The sequence below is a fragment of the Miniopterus natalensis genome, chromosome 14 (genome assembly GCF_054644295.1).
Source record: "Miniopterus natalensis isolate mMinNat1 chromosome 14, mMinNat1.hap1, whole genome shotgun sequence".
In the NCBI taxonomy this organism is placed as follows: domain Eukaryota; kingdom Metazoa; phylum Chordata; class Mammalia; order Chiroptera; family Miniopteridae; genus Miniopterus; species Miniopterus natalensis.
The window spans coordinates 24,463,134-24,481,689 of NC_142094.1; the positions used below are offsets into that span (position 1 = coordinate 24,463,134).

At 38.1% G+C, this 18,556-nt stretch overlaps 1 protein-coding gene across 1 annotated transcript in view; it reads left to right on the top strand.

The window, feature by feature from the left end:
• The window catches only part of LOC107526073 (catenin alpha-3), a 285,926-nt gene that overhangs the window by 250,613 nt on the left and 16,757 nt on the right, over nt 1-18,556 (top strand). Inside the window, exon 6 of the mRNA XM_016198423.2 lies at nt 4,947-5,210. Coding sequence (XP_016053909.2) covers nt 4,947-5,210 — 264 coding nt within the window. The remainder of the gene's footprint in view (nt 1-4,946; nt 5,211-18,556) is intronic.

Below are 18,556 nucleotides of genomic sequence, written 5' to 3' on the forward strand. Positions count from 1 at the left end.
TGATGGAGATGTACAATGAGATTTAATGTTGTTTTCATGCTTGCTAACACAACATACATTCTGCAGCCTGTGGATTGAGGAGTAATTTTGACTTTCAAGTCTTATTATTTAAGAAATAGACATTTTGGAAGGTTATAACTGCCATAGATAGTGAATCCTCTGATGAATCTGAATAAAGTAAGTTGAAAATTTTCTGGAAAGGCTTCACCATTCTAGATGCCATTAAGAATATTTGTTATTAATGGGAAGAGATTAAAATATCAAGAACTTGATTTGGAAGAAGTTGATTCCAACCCTCATGGATAACTTTGAGGGTTCAAGACTTCAGTGGAGGAATTAACTGCAGATGTGGTGGGAATAGCAAGAGAAATAGAATTAAAAGTGGAGCCTGAAGTTATGACTGAATTGCTGCCATCTCATGATAAAACTTTAATGGGTGAGGAGTTAGTTACTTCTTATGGATGAGTAAATAAGGTGTTTCTTTGAATTGGAATCTGTTTCTGGTGAGGATGTTGTGAAGATTGCTGAAATGACAACAAAGGATTTAGAATATTACATGAACTTGGTTGATAAATCCATGGCAGACACTGAGAGGACTGACTCCAATTTTGAGAAAAGTTGGGTAAAATGCTATCAAACAGCATCACATGCTCCAGAGAAATTGTTCATGAAAGGAAGTGTCAATTGATGCAGCAAACTTCATTGTTTTCTTATTTTAAGAAATTGTCAGGGTACCCCAGCCGTCAACAACCACCCACCCTGATCAGTCAGTGCCATCAACATCAGGGCAAGACCCTCCACAGCAAAAAGATTAGCACTCACTGAAGGCTCAGATGATGGTTAGTATTTTTTAGCAATAAAGAACTTTTTAAGTTAATGTATATACATTGTTTTATTAGATATAATACTATTCAAACTTAATAAACTACAGTATTGTAAACACAACTTTTATGTGCACTGGGAAACCAAAATTTTGTGACTCAATTTATTGTGATATTTGCTTTATTGCTTTGGTCTGGAACCAAACTGCAGCATCTCCAAGGTATGCCTGTACTTGCTGTGGTGCCACCTGCCATGGCCTGCACACTCCTTGCTCTCCTGCCTCAGGCCTTTACACATGCTGTTTTCTTTCCTCATTTTCTTTTTGTGCTTTGTTTACAGGGAAAACTCCTACTTATAGTTTAAGATTCATCTCCTCTGATAAATTTTCTTTAATCCCCTCAAGCTGAGGAACTTTCCTCTATGCCATGATTTCTCTATTTTAACTCCCAAATAAATAAATTTGTTTGTTTCCCCCTCTGATCCTTAAGCTTTTTATCTTTGCATTCCTAACATCTAGCAAACTGTCTGATGTGCAGCAGGAGCCAAACATTATTTGCTGAATGAATGGTTGAATTAATTAACTGATATCTTAGAGCCCTCCATTTTTATACTTTTTGATCTTTAAAATCCCTAAATATATTTTGTTCCCTTGCCAGAGTTAAAACTTATGTGTTACTTTTCTACCCAGTTGCACAGACTTGTAAGGTCTTCTTTTTTAAATCCCATCTGTATTTTTCTTCATCAGCTAGAAGTATTTAATGTCTCCTTAACTTGGAAATCTCATGTGAGCTTTTACTTTCTAGATCATTTAAAAAAGATATTAAATAAATATCAATCCCTGAGGAACTGAATTCTTTATACTTCTCCATCCAAAGAAATCCCTAATTAACGCTATCATTTAATCCCTATTTTGACCTGGTTTAAAATTTTAGCATAAGTAGACAACATATGAATCTTCGAGCCCAAGGTATTATCAGTTAAAACAAAATAAAACAAACACCGCCACAACCTTTTGTTTAGAAGGCTGGCATTCATTACTTCCGCTTTTGTTTATGTGCCTATTTATTACATTAAATTTATCCTTTGGGATGGCCCTTAGGAGAAATGATCCTGCCTTCTCTATTTCTGTTACCTAAAAACTCTGTAACCTGCCTTTCTTTTCCCTATCAGCTGCCATAATACATCATTGTTGTTATGTTCACTAAACCTGTCCTTTATTACAGTTTAGCATTTGGATATCAGGGCTCATTAAAAATCCTATAACTGCCTCAGGCAGACATAATTAAGCTTAGGATCAGAAGCCAAAAATTTATTTTGTATTTTAAATTCCAAATTCCTACAGCATTAAAGTAACCAGAATTTACCGGTAGATATACATAGTCACCATCAGAGTAAAGAAATAATATTTTTAAACTTTCGCCTTCTTTGTAATAATATATGTTCACAGACTTTCTTCTTTCAGAAACTACCTAAATGTTGACTGTGCCATTCTAGATAAAAGACTATACATTATGTGTATGTCACTGCAGAGGGAATTGTGTAACAAGCTTTGATTATACTGTAATATGCAGGGAATTTTCTTCAGCTCTTTCTGAATATTTATACTTTTTTATTTTTATTTCTCTGAGGAGTTTGAGCATCATTTCAAAACATTAATTTACTTATCCTTTCAAAACATTAAGTTTTTTATCCCTTTAGTTTCACTGAGGTAAACGTAGGTAGTGCTATAACATTGTGCAGAATATGAAAATCACTAAGACAAAGACAGAACACCAAGTTTGATAAATTTAAGGAATAAAATAATTCTGTGCTCTTTCTATAAGTCCCTACTCTTTGTTTTCTGATATGCTACTTAATTTTATGTTGGAAAAATATCAATATCCCATTTTTATACATGTAAAAACAGACACTGAAAGAGTAGAAGACTTACCCAACTCATAGTGCTAATAACAGAGATAAAACTAGAACCCAGACCAGAAATACAAGGGGGAAATCATTGCAAGCCAAGAAAACCACGAAGTGTCTGCTCTTGGGTAATTAGTGAGGGTGAACAATGGCTGACAGCTACTTCTAACTGTCCTCCCTACATCTTGTAAACAAGTTGATATCCCCCCAAACCTGCATAAAGTAGCAGACAGCCTTTATTTTCAGAAAAGAAGGAACTAAAAATACAGTAGTGCAGCCATTTATTAACCTCAGGCAACATTATTCCTTGGTAACAGAGTCTTGTGAAAAAAACATGTGATTTGAAAGACTTAGGTTTAGATGTCAGTTCTTTTACCAGTCTCTGAATTTTCTTACACTAAATACCTATTTAGTTAAAATGGAGCTTAATAATAGCAGCCTAATTGCCTCAAAAGGTGTTGTGATGCTCAATAAGATGCTTCCAGAAGCACTTTATAAACTATGTCATTATACAAATACCAGTCCTCGTGCTTATATAGCAAATAAAGGAAATCCTTCCTGTGCTGGAAAGAGTATAGCGCAGTTATTGGGATCATGGTTTAGCACTCCACACTGACTTAGGTTACAATATAAGAAATGCCACCATCTGGCTCTGTCACTTGGCTTAGGAACTTAGACTCTTCAAACCTCAGTTTTCTCCTCTTTAAAATGAGGAATAATCTTTATCATGAGTTTTTACAGGATTTACATGAGATAGTATATGTGGAATGCATAAGCTATTGTTAAGGTCCCTTGAGTTAGTTTTCTTTAAAATAAACTATTTATATTAATATTTTTATATATTAGTATTAGCAAAAGTTGCAAATTAAGTAAAGGGAGTTCCCATCTACTTTTTTCCTGGTTCCCTCCATTGTTAATATATTTGACTTGCCACAACAGACAGACATTGATGAATTACTATTAACTAAACTCAGGCTTTATTTGGACTTCAGCAGCATATCCATGAATAGCTATTTCTTTTCCAGGATCCAATCCAGGGTTCCATATTACATTTGATTGTCATGTCTCCTCAGCTTCCTCTGGTCGGTGAGAGTTTATCAGTCAGTCTCCTTGTTTTCCGTGACCTTAACTGTCTTGGGGAGTACTTCCCAGGTATCGCATAGGATGTTCCTTATTATTAGACTGGGATTGTGGGCTTTTAGAGAGAATATCAGCGAGGAGAAGTACTCTTTTTGCCACAATATACCAATGGGTACATGATATCCCTGTGACATCACTAATAATGTTAAGCTTCATCACTTAGTTAAGGTAGTGCTTATTGAGGGTTTTCACTGTATATTGAGTTAGTTTTGACCAGCTGTCACTTATATAGGCCTTCTCTTCCCTCTCTTCTCACTGTTAGGAATGCTTTTCATTTCTGTTTACTGCAATTATCACAGAGGAAATACCTTGTGCAAATGCAGCATTCTCCTCTCAGATCAGTCTCTATGACATTTTACTTTGGTCTTTTCTTCATAGCATTTATCATTACCTGAAATTGTCTTGTGCATTTGTTTACCTAGTTTATTGTGTGTCTATAGGCCCCCTCCCCTCAAACAGGAACACAAGCTTCAAGAGAACAAGGTCCTTATAGGACTGTTAACATCTGCACACTTGGAATCTAGCACAAGGGTTATCATATCCTAAGTGCTCAATAACTATTTGTTGAATAAATGTCAAAGAAAGAAAGATACAGGATTAATTTATTAAGAGAGTTGAAAAGAGCAGAATGGTGGGAGGTTCAATTTAGCATCTTAACTGAATTGGTTTAGTTTTAATGAAAAGGTTAAATGCAATCATCGACATCTCTAGAAATACGTAATCAGTATCCTTATAATTCAAGCTCTCTTATAATACACTTAATAATGTGAATGTCAGAATATTTTTCTGACTTGTAAGGATATGACTGACAGATGTAAGATCTCAGTATTATACATCTGCATCACTGTGACCTTTATTTGCTAAGCTTTTTTATTAGGCTCAGCTTTCCTATTGTAGAACTTTTAACAGAATCTGAAGGAATGGAAAAATAATTGATGGCCTTGATTTTTAACTTATAGATGACTTCTTAGTGTCTGTTATCTTTTCATTTATATTGCCAGAAAAATGGAGCTTCTTTGCATGACTCTTTCTCCCCATAACTCATTATAAGGCACCTCTCTTTTTATTCTCATTCTCAGGACTTAAAGTCTCCAAATCAGAGGGATGAAATTGCAGGGGCCCGGGCCTCATTGAAGGAGAACTCCCCCCTCTTGCATTCAATTTGTTCAGCTTGTTTGGAACATTCTGATGTCGCTTCCCTCAAAGCCAGCAAGGACACAGTTTGTGAAGAAATCCAGAATGCTCTCAATGTAATTTCGAATGCTTCACAAGGCATCCAGAATGTGCCGGCCTCGCCGCAGCCTCAGGCAGCAACCCTGGGAAGTGCCCTTGACGAGCTTGAGGTAAGTCAAGAGAAAGGTAGAGTGTGATTTGATGTCCCAACGTGAAAATAAACAGAAGTGGGCTTTCAGATCCACGTGCTGGAGTTTAGAGCATGAGTAAATGAAGGTCCAGTCATCCAATCAGACTCTATCATTGTCTTGTATCTTCCAATGAATTGATGAGCAGGAAAATATTCCATCGGGTGACGTCTGAGTCCTTTGCATCTCTGCCAAGGAAATCAATGACTTTGAAGTGGGAATTGTTAATTAGATCGTGATGATGACTTTTTTATAGAAATCAACTTATGAAATGTAGGATTAATTCATTTCACAAATACTTAGTAGTGTCACTGTTCTTTGTGCTTGGGATGTAATAGATCACTACCCCTGTGAAGCTTGCATTCTAACAGGGGATATAGGCAAAAACAAAACCAATAAACATAGGTAAGTAAATTGTATAGAACATTACACCGAGAATGTGAGAGACTATCAAAGGCGTGAAGGAAGTTAGAGAATCAGCAGATTGAGATGTAGAGCAAAGGCCTGAAGGCATGCCCTAGTGTTTAGGTGGCAGCACAGAAGCTGGGTGATGGGCAGAGAGCGCAAGGGGATGCGAAGTAGAAGCTGAGGTCAGAGACCCAGTGGAACTAGGTTGTAGAGGGCTCAGTAGGCTTTTAAGGACTCTGGCTTTTACTTCAAATTAAATGTGATTCATTGTAAGGTTTCAAGCAGAGGAGTGACCTGCTGAGACTACATGGACAGCGCGTGGAGCATAGACAAAAGAGGAGCAAAGGGAAAAGCTGAAAAATAGCTTCCAGACACCTAAGTGCTCCAGCCTCCCTCAGGCAGGAGGCTGTGTCATAACACAGGTTTCATGTTTATACTTTACATGCACCGCCTCCCATTTTCGTTTGGACCAGGGTGGTATCAGGAAATATTAAGGCTTGATTTTGTAAGGAGAGCCAACTAGATTTGACAGAATGCATGTGACATGTGGGAGAAGAGGAGGAGCCCTGGCTGGTGTTGCAGCCTGAGTCCCCTGGGAGCACCTGCCAGATGGAGTTTGGGAGGAAAGGGGGAGCGGGACTCAGCCGAGGAGGGAGTCTCCCTGTGGGCCACACCCACCAGGCCTGGACCAATCCCCAAGGAGCTCCGGGGGGAAGGTTGACATTGATGTACCTTGTCAGGCACAAAAGCCAGGCCTTTACACCTTTTAGTCACTGGCAGCAGTCATCGTGCCCTGGGAAGGGTATGATCCCCAGGTGCTGGGAGTGCGAGCAGCCCCTGCAGCTGAGACTGATGCTGAAGGAACTGATAGCTGGGGGCCGTCTGTAGTCCTCACTCCTCACAGCTGGGCAAGGCCTACCACGGATCAGTCACGTCAAGGCTTTTTTTGTTCTGTTTTGGCAACTGGATGGAGGAAGTTTTCATCAGTTATGATGGGGACAACTGTGGGTGAAGCTGTTTTTGAGAAGAAGCTCAGAAACTCAAACTCAGTTTTCAACACTGGGTGCCCAAGTCAGTAATGTAGTTGCTTAATGGGGGGCAACACTTAGGATAAGGGTCTGAAGCCCAAATGCCTGGTTCCTGTCTCAGCTGTCGCTCTTAACTGTTAACTACCCATGTGACCTTAGGAAAGTTATTTTATTTAACTCAGTTTCCTCTCCTGTAAGTGGGGATAATAATAGAACCTATCTCATAGTGTTGTTGTTAGAATCAGTGAATTAATAATACATGTAAAAATTCTTAGAGAAGTGCCTGGTACTTTATAAGTGCTCAGTAAATCTTAGCTTTTATTATCATTAGTGGAGATGACTATTTGGAGGCAGATTCTTCTACAATGAAGAAATCATTGCAATTAAAATTACTAAGTTTTATTGATAACTTAAAAATAAACACTGCATATAACATAATTCCTATGTTGTTCTTAATTTTATTACTTTCATGGTTAAAATATTAGGTACTTTATTTAAATTTGGAATGACCTTTTTGTATACTTTTCCATTGGTTACATGTTTTTAAACAGGTCCCTTCATTTCTAATCCAGCATTATTCAATTTCTAATGACATCCTTGTAAAAATTTATTGAATTCCTAATTAGTTTCTATAACCCTTGTTAGTGAAAAGGGCTTTGTACCTGGGATATTTAAGTAGAAATAGTCTGTATTTGGAGAGTGGCTAATATGGTGAGGTGAAATTTTCTAGGCTGGACATATAGGATTGTATATCATTTTTCACAGTGTTACATAGAACTGTGTCAGGGGATGCTTGCATAAGTGGTCCAGTTTATGCATTCTATATTCCTAGGATTATAGAAGAAGACAGATTATTTCCAAATTGCTTTTCCTTCTGGGAAGTCTATTTCTCCCTTTAATTGAAAGTGGCTGTTACAGGCAAGAAATGACAGTGGTTATAGAGGAGGGGAAGGGGGAGAAAGAGAGGGGATGGGGGAGAGGGAGGGAGGGAGGGAGGGAGGGAGAGAGTTGTAGCTTTGATGGGAATGGGCATAGGAGTGGCGATGGATGTAGTCTTTGCTTCTCAAGCTATGTGACTGACTCACTTCTGAACAAGGCAAGAGGGAGTCCCAAAGATATTTCCCTGAAATCCTAATACTGTCTTAACAACCTTTGAAATTCAGTTCCAGTCAAAGCTAGGGATGCCCAAGCTAGTATAAATGCTTGAATTTCATACACATTTTTATATCCAAGTTATAAATAGCTGCTGAGGCTGTCTGAACTAGATAAAGCAGAATTTATTGAGCATTTAGCCTTTTTAAATGATTTTGTAAATTAAATGGTTGCACTTTCCTTTATTTACAGGAAGCTGTATTGGTAAAGGATCCAAAATAACCTTTGCTCTATCTTGCTTCTACAAATATAATACCTTGAAATAAATTGATGTAGTAAATACGCTGTTGGGAGTATGTGTCATTAAACGTTTATGGTGTGGAAATGTATCAGAGCGCTTACTCAACAACTACCATGCTGCAGCTTCATTTGCTCTTTCATTCTGGTCCACACCTGGTTGTGGATATGAAACCTGAGATTTATTGGTAAGAAAATAGAAGTTGAATTAGAATACTTTCAGGCTAAATCAATTGATTTATTGGAAAGGCTAATATGAATTATAGGGTGTTCCTTCTGCCTTTGTGAATGAGCGAGAGTTGAAAAGTGTTAAATTGTAGGCTAACCGAACTTCCAAAATATCTTTAAGCAAGAAACTATGCCAGTGAAAGTTGCTTTGAAACTCCAAGCCCATCAAGATAGGCTTTCTCTTGTCTGGAGAGCAGGAGCAGCTGTTGTAACCATGGTGCACAGAAGTATGCAGATGATCTTGTGGAAAAGGTGATAATGACAGAGGAGTTCTGTAGTATTTTCTCATTTTCAAAGAGCTGTCATATTTCTTACCTTTCTTTTTCATATATTCATTTCTGTGTCATCATTCCTGTATTTCTTTATTCACTGTTGTGTCTCCAACACCTAGAACAGTGCCCTAGACATAGTAAGTGCGAGGTGAGTATTGATGAGTGAAGGCAGGAAAGAACGGATCTCGGGACGCTGGCTGTCATTTTGTGATATTGCAGCAAAGAGCATTTCCCCCTTACCCCTGTTTGTTTTTCTCTCCTTTCTCCAACTGGCAGTGCATGTACTTGTGGCAGGTGGCTCTCCTTTACCTGACTTTTACCTGGAACATGAATTTATAGTGAGGTAAGCCACCAGAAACATATCTAAGTGATATGCTGCTCAGATTCTTCTTTTGTGATAAGGGAGCACAAAGAGAAAAAAATCCTCTCCTCTCAGTAGCTATCTAGCCTTAGTTTAGGTTCCCTGCAACTGCCAAGATATGCTGCCTTTTACTAAGAGTAATAATTTGCAGAGCACAGTCCTTATATCTTCATGTTTCCACCTAAAGGAGAAACAGGACCTGTGCCAAGCAGGTTAGCATTTAGGAGCTAGAGAAGGATGGGCATCACTGATATCTAGGAGCACTTTAACATGATTTTTAAAAAATGGTTTGGTATCTAGAAATATAGTAAAATAAAAAACTAAACATGATGGCTAGAATGTTTTTAAATACATAGATAGTTCAACAGATAAATTTGGAAAATTTGAGGCCAGCCAGGTACGAAGAGAGCTGAAATCCAGACTAGCAAGCCAGCACCGGCATGGTGCTGGGAGATGGGGGGGAATTTTTTTTCATTATGGCCTGGAGTTTAGATTTTGAAAGACCATGAACCGAGGACAGAAGACAAAGCCTATATAGTGTCCACTGGGAAGTCACATGAGATCTTTTCATAAAGGGGGAATCCTTATATTTGACCACGTCATTGGATGAACAAGACAAACACTAGCCCCTACAGCAGGAGACAGTAGGAGGACTTTGCTCGCTTAACCTTGGCTCTGGGTGGCCCAGAAAAAAAGAATAGAAAACATCTTGGAAATTGTCTAACAATAAATCTGTCCTTATCTGGGCATTGGGTCAGAATTCATATTATCTATATGGCCTCTCAAACCCCAGCTGAAAATTTAAAGTTGTCCCTTCTTGGAGATACCTCCGAGTACCTGCCAGAAGTAAACTCTTATTTACTCTGCACTTGACACCTAGTTCACAAAAAACTCTCCTGCAGTTCCAAGGAAAATAAGTTCTTACAAGACACACAAGTAAGCAGGCCACCACAGTGGGACAGTGCAGGAAGAACCAACTGCAGAAAAAGATCCGCAAACACTGTAGATATCAAATATAAACTATATGCTTAATATACATTATTCCTTGTTTATTTACTATAGTATGAGGAGTATTTTAAAGGAACAAAAAACTGTTGAAATTGACCAGGCAGAACTATCTGAAATGAAAGCCATAATCACAAAAAATTCAGCGGTGAGGCAGAACGGGAGATTAGCAGAGAATTAACGATCTGAAGGGTACATTTGAAGTTTCTTACAATGCCGCACAGAGAGACAGTACAAAACTTGTTTTAAAAAGCAGGTAAGGTACATGGAAGATGGCGTCCCAAGTTCTAAAATATTCTAATATAAGATTCGGAAGAGGGGAAAGTATAAAAGGACTAAGAATTCCCTAGAACTGATGGAAGACACCAATCTCCAGAGCTAAGAAGCCCCAAATTCCTAAGCAAGGTACAGAAAAAGAAATACACATACGTATATTGTAGTGGGCCTGAAGAGCAGCGGAGACAAAAAGAATGTTTTTAAAAATATTGGGAGGTAAGACACCCTCCACACCTAAACACATTGAACAAACAATTACACAAGGATCAGTTCCTTCTGACAGAAAAATCAGAAACCGACTGAGAGGTTCCTGTATGCTGGGTGACTGAGAACATACCCCCATCAAAACAGGCAGGAAAACCCGAGACACGTTCTCACCACAACCTTCACCCATAACACAGCACCCACCTCCCAGCTGCCCTTGAGGAGCAAAGCTTCGGACCACATATCTAGGGCCCCAGCCTGATGTCTGCTCCCAGAGTGTCTGTCTCCTAATTTGCCTATTTTGGGGAGCTAACAGGGCCTGGTATTTACTAGTCCCTTGGGACCATAGTGAACAAAGAGGCAGTTTTACACAAGCCTGCAAGCACTTCCTTTGGCTCTTCCCCCGCCTCAGTGCAAAGGGCGCAGGCAGTGAAGCCCAGCCTCCAGCTTCTTGGAAGGGGCTGGACTGAGCATTCAACGTTCTGACTTTGCCAGCTGCTGACCAGGGTCTGGTCTCAGTCACCTGTCTCTGAGAGCCGACAGGGCAGGCCATCACTAGTCCCCAAGGAGGTTGAGCTGGTGTGTGGGCACTTTTCACATTTCCCACACTTCCCAGGACTCTGGGATGAAATTTAGTGCTAGTTAGTGTTAGTTTAGTTAATTAGGCAGTGCCTTAGTGGGAAATATGACTAAGAGAAAGCATGGAGGAAAAATAAATATGGAGGTGATGAAGAGCGTGTAATAGGAGTGGACAGTTTACACTTCATACTGGTTGAAATCTAGCTTAGGGAAGTTTATTTAAGGCATATTATAGAGCAGTTTTTGTTTTATTATTCATTGACCACCCATATGCACAGTGGATAGTTTGACACCTGATTTAATGTACAGAATTCTGCATGTAACAGAACATACACCTTTCAAGTATCCATGGAACCTTCACAAAAATGATTGATGGCAGCAACGAAAAGTTTAGTAAATTCTGCAAAGTAGAAGAGGCAACATATGAACGACATTGGGAACATGTTTTCCTTCTGTTTTTAATCTAGATTTTAAAATATCACTTTTTTTTCTTTGTAAAGATTTTTTTGGTAATTAAGATTACTATTTTTAAATTTAGTTAATTTCTATTTTTATCATTATTAACTCCTGCTTTCTAATTTTTGAAGGTTAATTTTGCTGTTCTTTTGTGTCTTGAGTATATTTAGTTTATTTTTAGTTTTTGTCATTATGTTTTCCTTCCATGTTTTAAAATAAATTCATTTATGCTCCAATTTTTGCTTGGGACGCTTTAAATTTGAGAAGCAGTGCTCTTCTTTATTTTTTTTTCAAAATTGGCATCAATTTTAATTTATATATATATTTTTTTTGGTCCTAGAGTCTTAGAAGGGTGTTTTAAAAATTTAAACATTGTTTTTTGTTTGTTTATTTTTGTCATGCTTTTAAATTAATACCTAGCTTTACTGAGTTGTGGTGAGAAGACGTAGTTTTATTTTAGAATTTTGTTTGGAATTTTTTTGGAATCTTGTAGAGATTTTCTTTGTAGCTTACTTAATTCATTTTTTGAAAGTTGCATATATATAGGCTTATTCTTTAATAGGCAGTTCTAAAAATCTATTATCTTGAGCTTCTTAATTTTAATCAATAAGTTTTCTGCATCCTTATGTTGTTTTCTACCTCACTTGTTGGAGAGGGGAGTTGAAGTTTCCTATATGACAGCAGAATTCCATTTTCTCCTTGTATTTCTAGTGGTATTTTGTTTCATACATTGAGAAGCATATTATGAGGTTTAGAAATGTTCTTGGCTGCCAAGACTTTCTGATGGACTGTACTTTTATCATTACAAAATGTTCCTTAAAGGGGAAAAAATAGGGGGTATCTGTAATAGTGTCAACAATAAATTTTTAAAAATGTTCTTATTTATCCTGTTTAATGGAGTCTGCTCTGAATTCTATTTTGTCTGGTATGAATATTGATATCCTGGCTTTCTCTTAGCATTTTCCTGGTGTAGCTCTAGTATTAATTTTATTAATTTATGATTAAGTTAATCATTTCATAAGGAATGCATGAATTTATTCTTGTAAAATAATCAGACCATTACAATAATATGTAAAGGAAACAGTATGTCCCTTTTTACTCCACCTCAGTTCCATTTTCACTATTAGAGATAACTGCTATTAAGGATTTGGTGCATATTTTCCTGACCCTTTTTAGGGAGAGGCACATTTTTTCCCCTTTATTGTTTTTTTCTCTTCTGAAACTCCTATTAAGATGGATGTTGGCCTATCTCGATGAGTTTCCTGGGTTTAAATTTTTTCTCATAGTTTCCATATTGCCATTTCCACTCCGGGAGAATTCTTTGCCTTTGTTTCCTAGTCACTGATTTTGTTGGGAGGCATGTTTATTCTGCTCTTCAAGTCTTCAATTGTGTAGCCTTTATTTCTGCAGTATCATTTTGAATTTCCAAGAACACCATGGTTTTAACTGTGGTGATTCTTTTTTATAGGTATACATTTAAATCCCTTTGAGGATGTTAATTATACTAACTATATTTCCTTAAGAGTTTAGTTCTTCTGTTTGCTGAACTTGAAGCCTCTAATTCTGTTGGTGTTATCTCAAATGTTTGCTGATTAACCACTTGAATAAGAATCACTTTGGGTGCTAGTGAAAGTGAAGATTACTGTTCCCCATTTAGATAGCCTCTAACCTGGGGGTCTAGAATCTATTTCAGGAAACATGCTTCCTATGTCATCCTTATGCACACTAACTGTTGCAATACAGTATAGTAGCTACGATGTATTTTGCAGTATTCATGTAGTGTCCTTGTAGTCATTGTAGGTCCTTATTATAGGAGCACTAGGTCAAGTTGTTAATACTGGAGGAAGGAGAGTAAAGAGAGGTAGGTGCTTATTTGGACGAAGAAAGTTGTTTGCCTTCCTGGAGCTTCTTGTCCTTTGTAGTGGACATTTCCCAGCTTATCTAGGAGCCACTCTGTGTTCTAAAGTTACAACTCCCACGGGACTTCTTAATCTGAAGTTCATGGGGATCCACAATAGAAACCAGGTGTCTGTGGACTTTGGTGGGAAAATATTAGATCTTTACTTCAACATTCATTCTGAAATTTAGCATATTGTCTAATTATTAATATAAGTGACAAACCACAGTACTGCTGGCAATACCTAAGATTTTGTTACCAGTAGCAATTACAGATATTTTCATGCCACATTCCAGGTATGCAAAGTGTCATTTATGCTTGTTACTACTATGTTATTAGGTCCCCAGTGCTAGATCTTATTATTTTATGTATTAATATGACAAATTAAAAAAAATATTTTTATAACTGTTAATGGAATTGGTTTCCATTTGAATATGCCTTTTATTTTATACATTACAATAATTGTTTTGAGGAGAGGTTTTTGTTTTCACCAGAGTGCCAGTGGAGTCCAGGACACAGTAAAAGTTAAGAACCTCAAGCTACTTAACTTGTGACTTCAGTCTAGGCCAGTTGCTGAGTCAGTTATTTCTGCGAGTGGGATATTGGCTTAAATGTTCTCCCCTTTAATTACTTAGCAGAAAGTATGTTCAATTCCTATGGCCTCTGACTCTAGAGTCATGTTGGAAAGCCTTAGGTTTTTGTGGTTATTTTGAAGTCATTTTTTCCCTAAGTGGAATTTCTCTTTTCTTAAGTTTTATCATCAGCTTGTTCCTTTCCTTCCTCCCTCCCGTCTTTTGTTCCTTACCCTCCATCTCCCACACTTTCCCTCCCTATTTCCTCTTTTCTTAATTTGTTCTTTAAGTTTTTTATTGAGAAGTTAACACATGTGCACATTTACAAATCTAAACAATTCAATGATATCTAGTAAGTTTGGGGAAAATAAAATGAAAAGCAACATCTCCTGCCAACCCAGGAAAATCCCTTCACAAAAGTAGGAGAGAAAGAAAAGTTTTATTATTGAGTCAGCATTAAACCAGATTGTGAGATGAATATAGCAGGCAATCTACTCAAGAGACTGCAGATACAGAAAGAAATCTCACCATTTTATATAGCTAAGCAGATAAAACCCATTACAAACATGTTCTCAAGATAAACAACAAACAAGTCAAAAAAGAGGAACTATGTATGTTTTGCATACATAGCTCATCCTAAATTAACTTGGTGATTGGAATGACAGTCTGTGTTAGCTATTCCTTTATTCATAGGAAAATTAAATTTAGTATATTTTTATGACAGAAGTAAGTTTGCACCTTGGCGCCAGGTACCCAGGGAAAGTAGGCTGCTACCCTCCCATGGAAACTGGGAGATAGAGGCACTATCTTTTTTGATGATTACATTTCAAAGAGATGGCTTCCAGGTCCTTGAGAAAGACATTCTGGGGTTGAAAAGCTGGCAAGAAGCTCCTTTGGTTTATAAAAAGATTTACATATACATTTCAAAGGGACAGAGAAAAAATTACAATAACAAGTTTTCTAAAATAAATGATGAAAGAAAAGGGTGGGGGCAGTCTCTTTCCCTTTTCGCCCTGGATAAGTTTTTCTTTTTTCAGATTTATATTTATCTTTATTCCTCCCACCCCCCCCCCCCCGAAACAAGCACTTTTAATGTATTCTTTGTTTATTATTCCAGAGACAGTGTCTGTACATACCAAGGGTATAACCGGGGAATAAATTCCTAGCATAGTACCTGTCCTATAAATGTTTGTTGAATCAGAAACATTTTGGGCTCTATTCTCAAGGCTCTTATAATGTAGCAGAAAGCAATGTGGGAAGGCTGTATGGAAAGGGAACTGAGATGAGTCTTGAAGTCTGGGCAGAATTGTGATAGGACATTTAATGACTTTTTCAGTTATCTAAAAGGGGTTTTATAAATGTCATTGCCTGAACAAACATAAAGATGTGCTTTTGAGTGTGTGTGAGGGCTCTTTAATAAGATGATTTACCAGCAAGAGAGTCTTGATCTTTTCACGTGGACTGGCAGGAAAACACGCAGAAGTACACCCTTAAGGATGAATGGCAGACATAGATGAATAGTTATCCTTGGGATTATCATGCCAGTTTGATTAATCAATGAATCAGTGTACTTTGGTTAGTTCAAGAGCTTATAAATTCAGCTTTCTTATTTGTTGCTATTAAGACATTTCATAGTTCTTGTCTGGGGGGAAAAGTACTTTTAAGTTTTAGAGATTTGCTTTAAAATTTCCTTTTAATAAAAGCTGTTTCCTTCTTAGGGAAATGCATTCCTAAGTTCACACTTTCCTTTTTTAAAGAGAGTGCTAATACTACTCCTTTTCTGCAGCAGTGAGACTGGAATTCCCAGCGGATGCTCCTGAACACTGTGCTGTACTGTCTACAGCAGGAGATTGGTAGACAATCTGGCTTGAAAACCAAATTTGGAGGAACCACGCTGAATGTCAAGCTCAGGCTTTTCAACTTTATTAAGGGAAGAACTATTTAATCAGGGAAAAGAGAAAATCAAATAGATGTAGGATGATTAATCAGTCATGATGTGCAGATTATTTTGCAGGTTTAGATGGGGGAGACAAGATATTTCGGTAATATTTCCAGTAAGAGGTAATAAGGACTTAAGATGGGGGTAGTTGAAATGAAAAGGGAAGAGAGAGAATAAAGAGGGAAGAGTTGACAGTTGTAGTGACTGTGAAGGCGAGAAGGGGGAGGTGGCTTACAATGGCTTAGGCATCAAATGGACCTATGCTTGGAAGAGTGATGGCATCGTGACCTCAGTAGGAGAGTGAACTGACTTGGGAGAAAGAAATTATTATATGAGGCAAGGGAGACAGGCAAAAAGAAAGTATTATAAGCTTCTGAGCATTTAAATATATTTTTGGTGTTTTATGAGGGGAAATCATTTGAACACAAATATATATGGCATGTGAAACGAAATAAGCAATTTACTATTTCCATAACTACGCCTTAAAGACTATTAGTTAACGTTCCAAGTACAGAAGGTCCTCTAGCTGCTAGCTTTATTTAAGTAGAAATGTCTGTGGTTCCCTCTGATAGCTGTAGATATGATTAGTAATTGGATTATCCCCAAACCTTTGGAAGGTTAGATTTACCATGTAAAGTTATCAATTACGGCCACTTTGTTTCTGTCCCATGTAGCAAACTGTTTATCTAGCGCAGTCTATCTGTTGGACAATGCGCTGTGTTAAAAGTGGATTGGTGCTTATTTCAGAAATGTCCTGAGAATAAGCTGAAATTGAGAAAAGAGAAGTATCCTATGACAGTTATTAATCTATTTCTTACATTTAAAAAATTTAGTAAAATATTTTATTGGTGTTTGGTCACGTGACTTCCAGCTTTAATTTACAGGAATTTGTTTTTGCTCTAATCGAAGTATGGAGGGAGAAAAATTTTAGAATTCTTTGTTCTCAGGACACAGTGTGATAAAATTTGGTTAGTGCCATGCTCTGCCCCCTAGAATGTTTATTACTACCCTGTCACGGAGAGCATTGTTCAGAGGCCATGCTCTTCCTAGAATTTGGCACCTATAGCTTTTATTAGTGGCTGGTGGTCACGGCCAGGTTTGAGATTTAGGGCTGCCTAAATCCAGCCACGGATCTGTCATTTACAAGCTTTATTTTTTCGTTTTAGTATTTACAGTGGATTTGGAAAAGCAGGAGAGGTGGCAGGCGATTGTATTTTGAAAGCTCGTTCAGCTTTATGCTACATGGAGAATTTCAAAGCTTGTTTTCTAAGAATAGTTAAAAAGGAAAATAACAGCATTTTAAAATCCTAAACAGAAACTTTTTGTTGCAGATACTATTGATTGTGGAGAAAATATTGCCAACCTATGAGTTTTTACTGTAAGTAGGCTCTGTGGTTAAAAGGCATGGCAACAATGTCTCGTGTTTTCTTTCTTTTTTAAAAATATATCTTTATTGACTTCAGAGAGAGGAAGGGAGAGGGGGAGAGAGATAGAAACATCAATGATGAGAGAGTCATTGATCGGCTGCCTCCTGCACGCCCCTGACTGGGGATCAAGCCCGCAACCCGGGCATGTGCCCTGAGTGGGAATCGAACGGTGATCTCCTGGATCCTAGGTCGATGCTCAACCGCTGAGCCATACCCTTCTACAGATCTGAGGGTGTCTTCCTGGGCACACAGCCTGTGCATAGAGCCCCACGGTTAGAAGGGTCTGGTGTTTGGCTTCATTATCTGAAGTAACTGTCTTGAAATTCTGAATGCATTTTAAACAAGAGGCCCTGCATTCCCATTTTGCACTGGTCCTGCCTGATTCCTTCAGCTACTTTCAGATTGTCTTGCACTCCCCTTGGTTCCCATCACCTAATCTCAGTTCACTTTTAACATGTGAAATCCAAGATAGAATTGCAATTAAAGCGAAAACTGCTAATCTAGGCTGATTACTGACATGTAAGTGGTTTGGACTAAGCGCAAGTTATATGTTCACCAAGTCCCAGCTTTGTTAGCCATAAATGACCACTTGAAGCTAAATGAATACTATAGCAGGCAGGATCCAGAAGAGCAAAGACCAGAAGCCCCAGAGCAAAGGGGAAAAGTGAAAAGCGATGAACAGAGCTGAGGTGACTGCCAGCGCTCTCTGACTCTTCTCCAAGCCTCCTCTAAGCCAATCAAATAGCATATGTCATGTCCTGCAGATGGAAAAGCAGCCTGAGCAAATGTATACGGCACAGATGCATGGATCTGTCGTCCGGTGGCGGGAGGCATATTTGTTAAGCCGCCTGCCAGTAGCCACGAGTTTTGAAGAGGGGTAGTTGCTTTGTGGGAGGTAGATTAATTTTATTTGTTTCACATGGAAACCATGCTGTCTCTAAAAGGCGTAGTTGACTTCTTCAGTGCCTAGAATGAGTCTGACCGTTTTTCTTCTCACATGTCTGTCTTAATCATGTGACTATGGGGCTAGTATATGAGGCCAGCCTTACAGAGAGGGAGGAGGGCCAGGGCCAGTGTGGGAATTATGGCGATGGATGAGGCAGTGTAATAAATAAAGCCATGGGGGGGGGGGGGGTTGGTGACCTCAGAGACTGAGAAAGCATCAGTTGAAGTCAGTTGACCTCTTGATGAAAAATAGATGAGACACATCATACTGAGACACATTATACTGAAGGTGGTGAGAATAGACTGTTTGTGTTTTGACACTTTTCAATACTAGAGAATTTC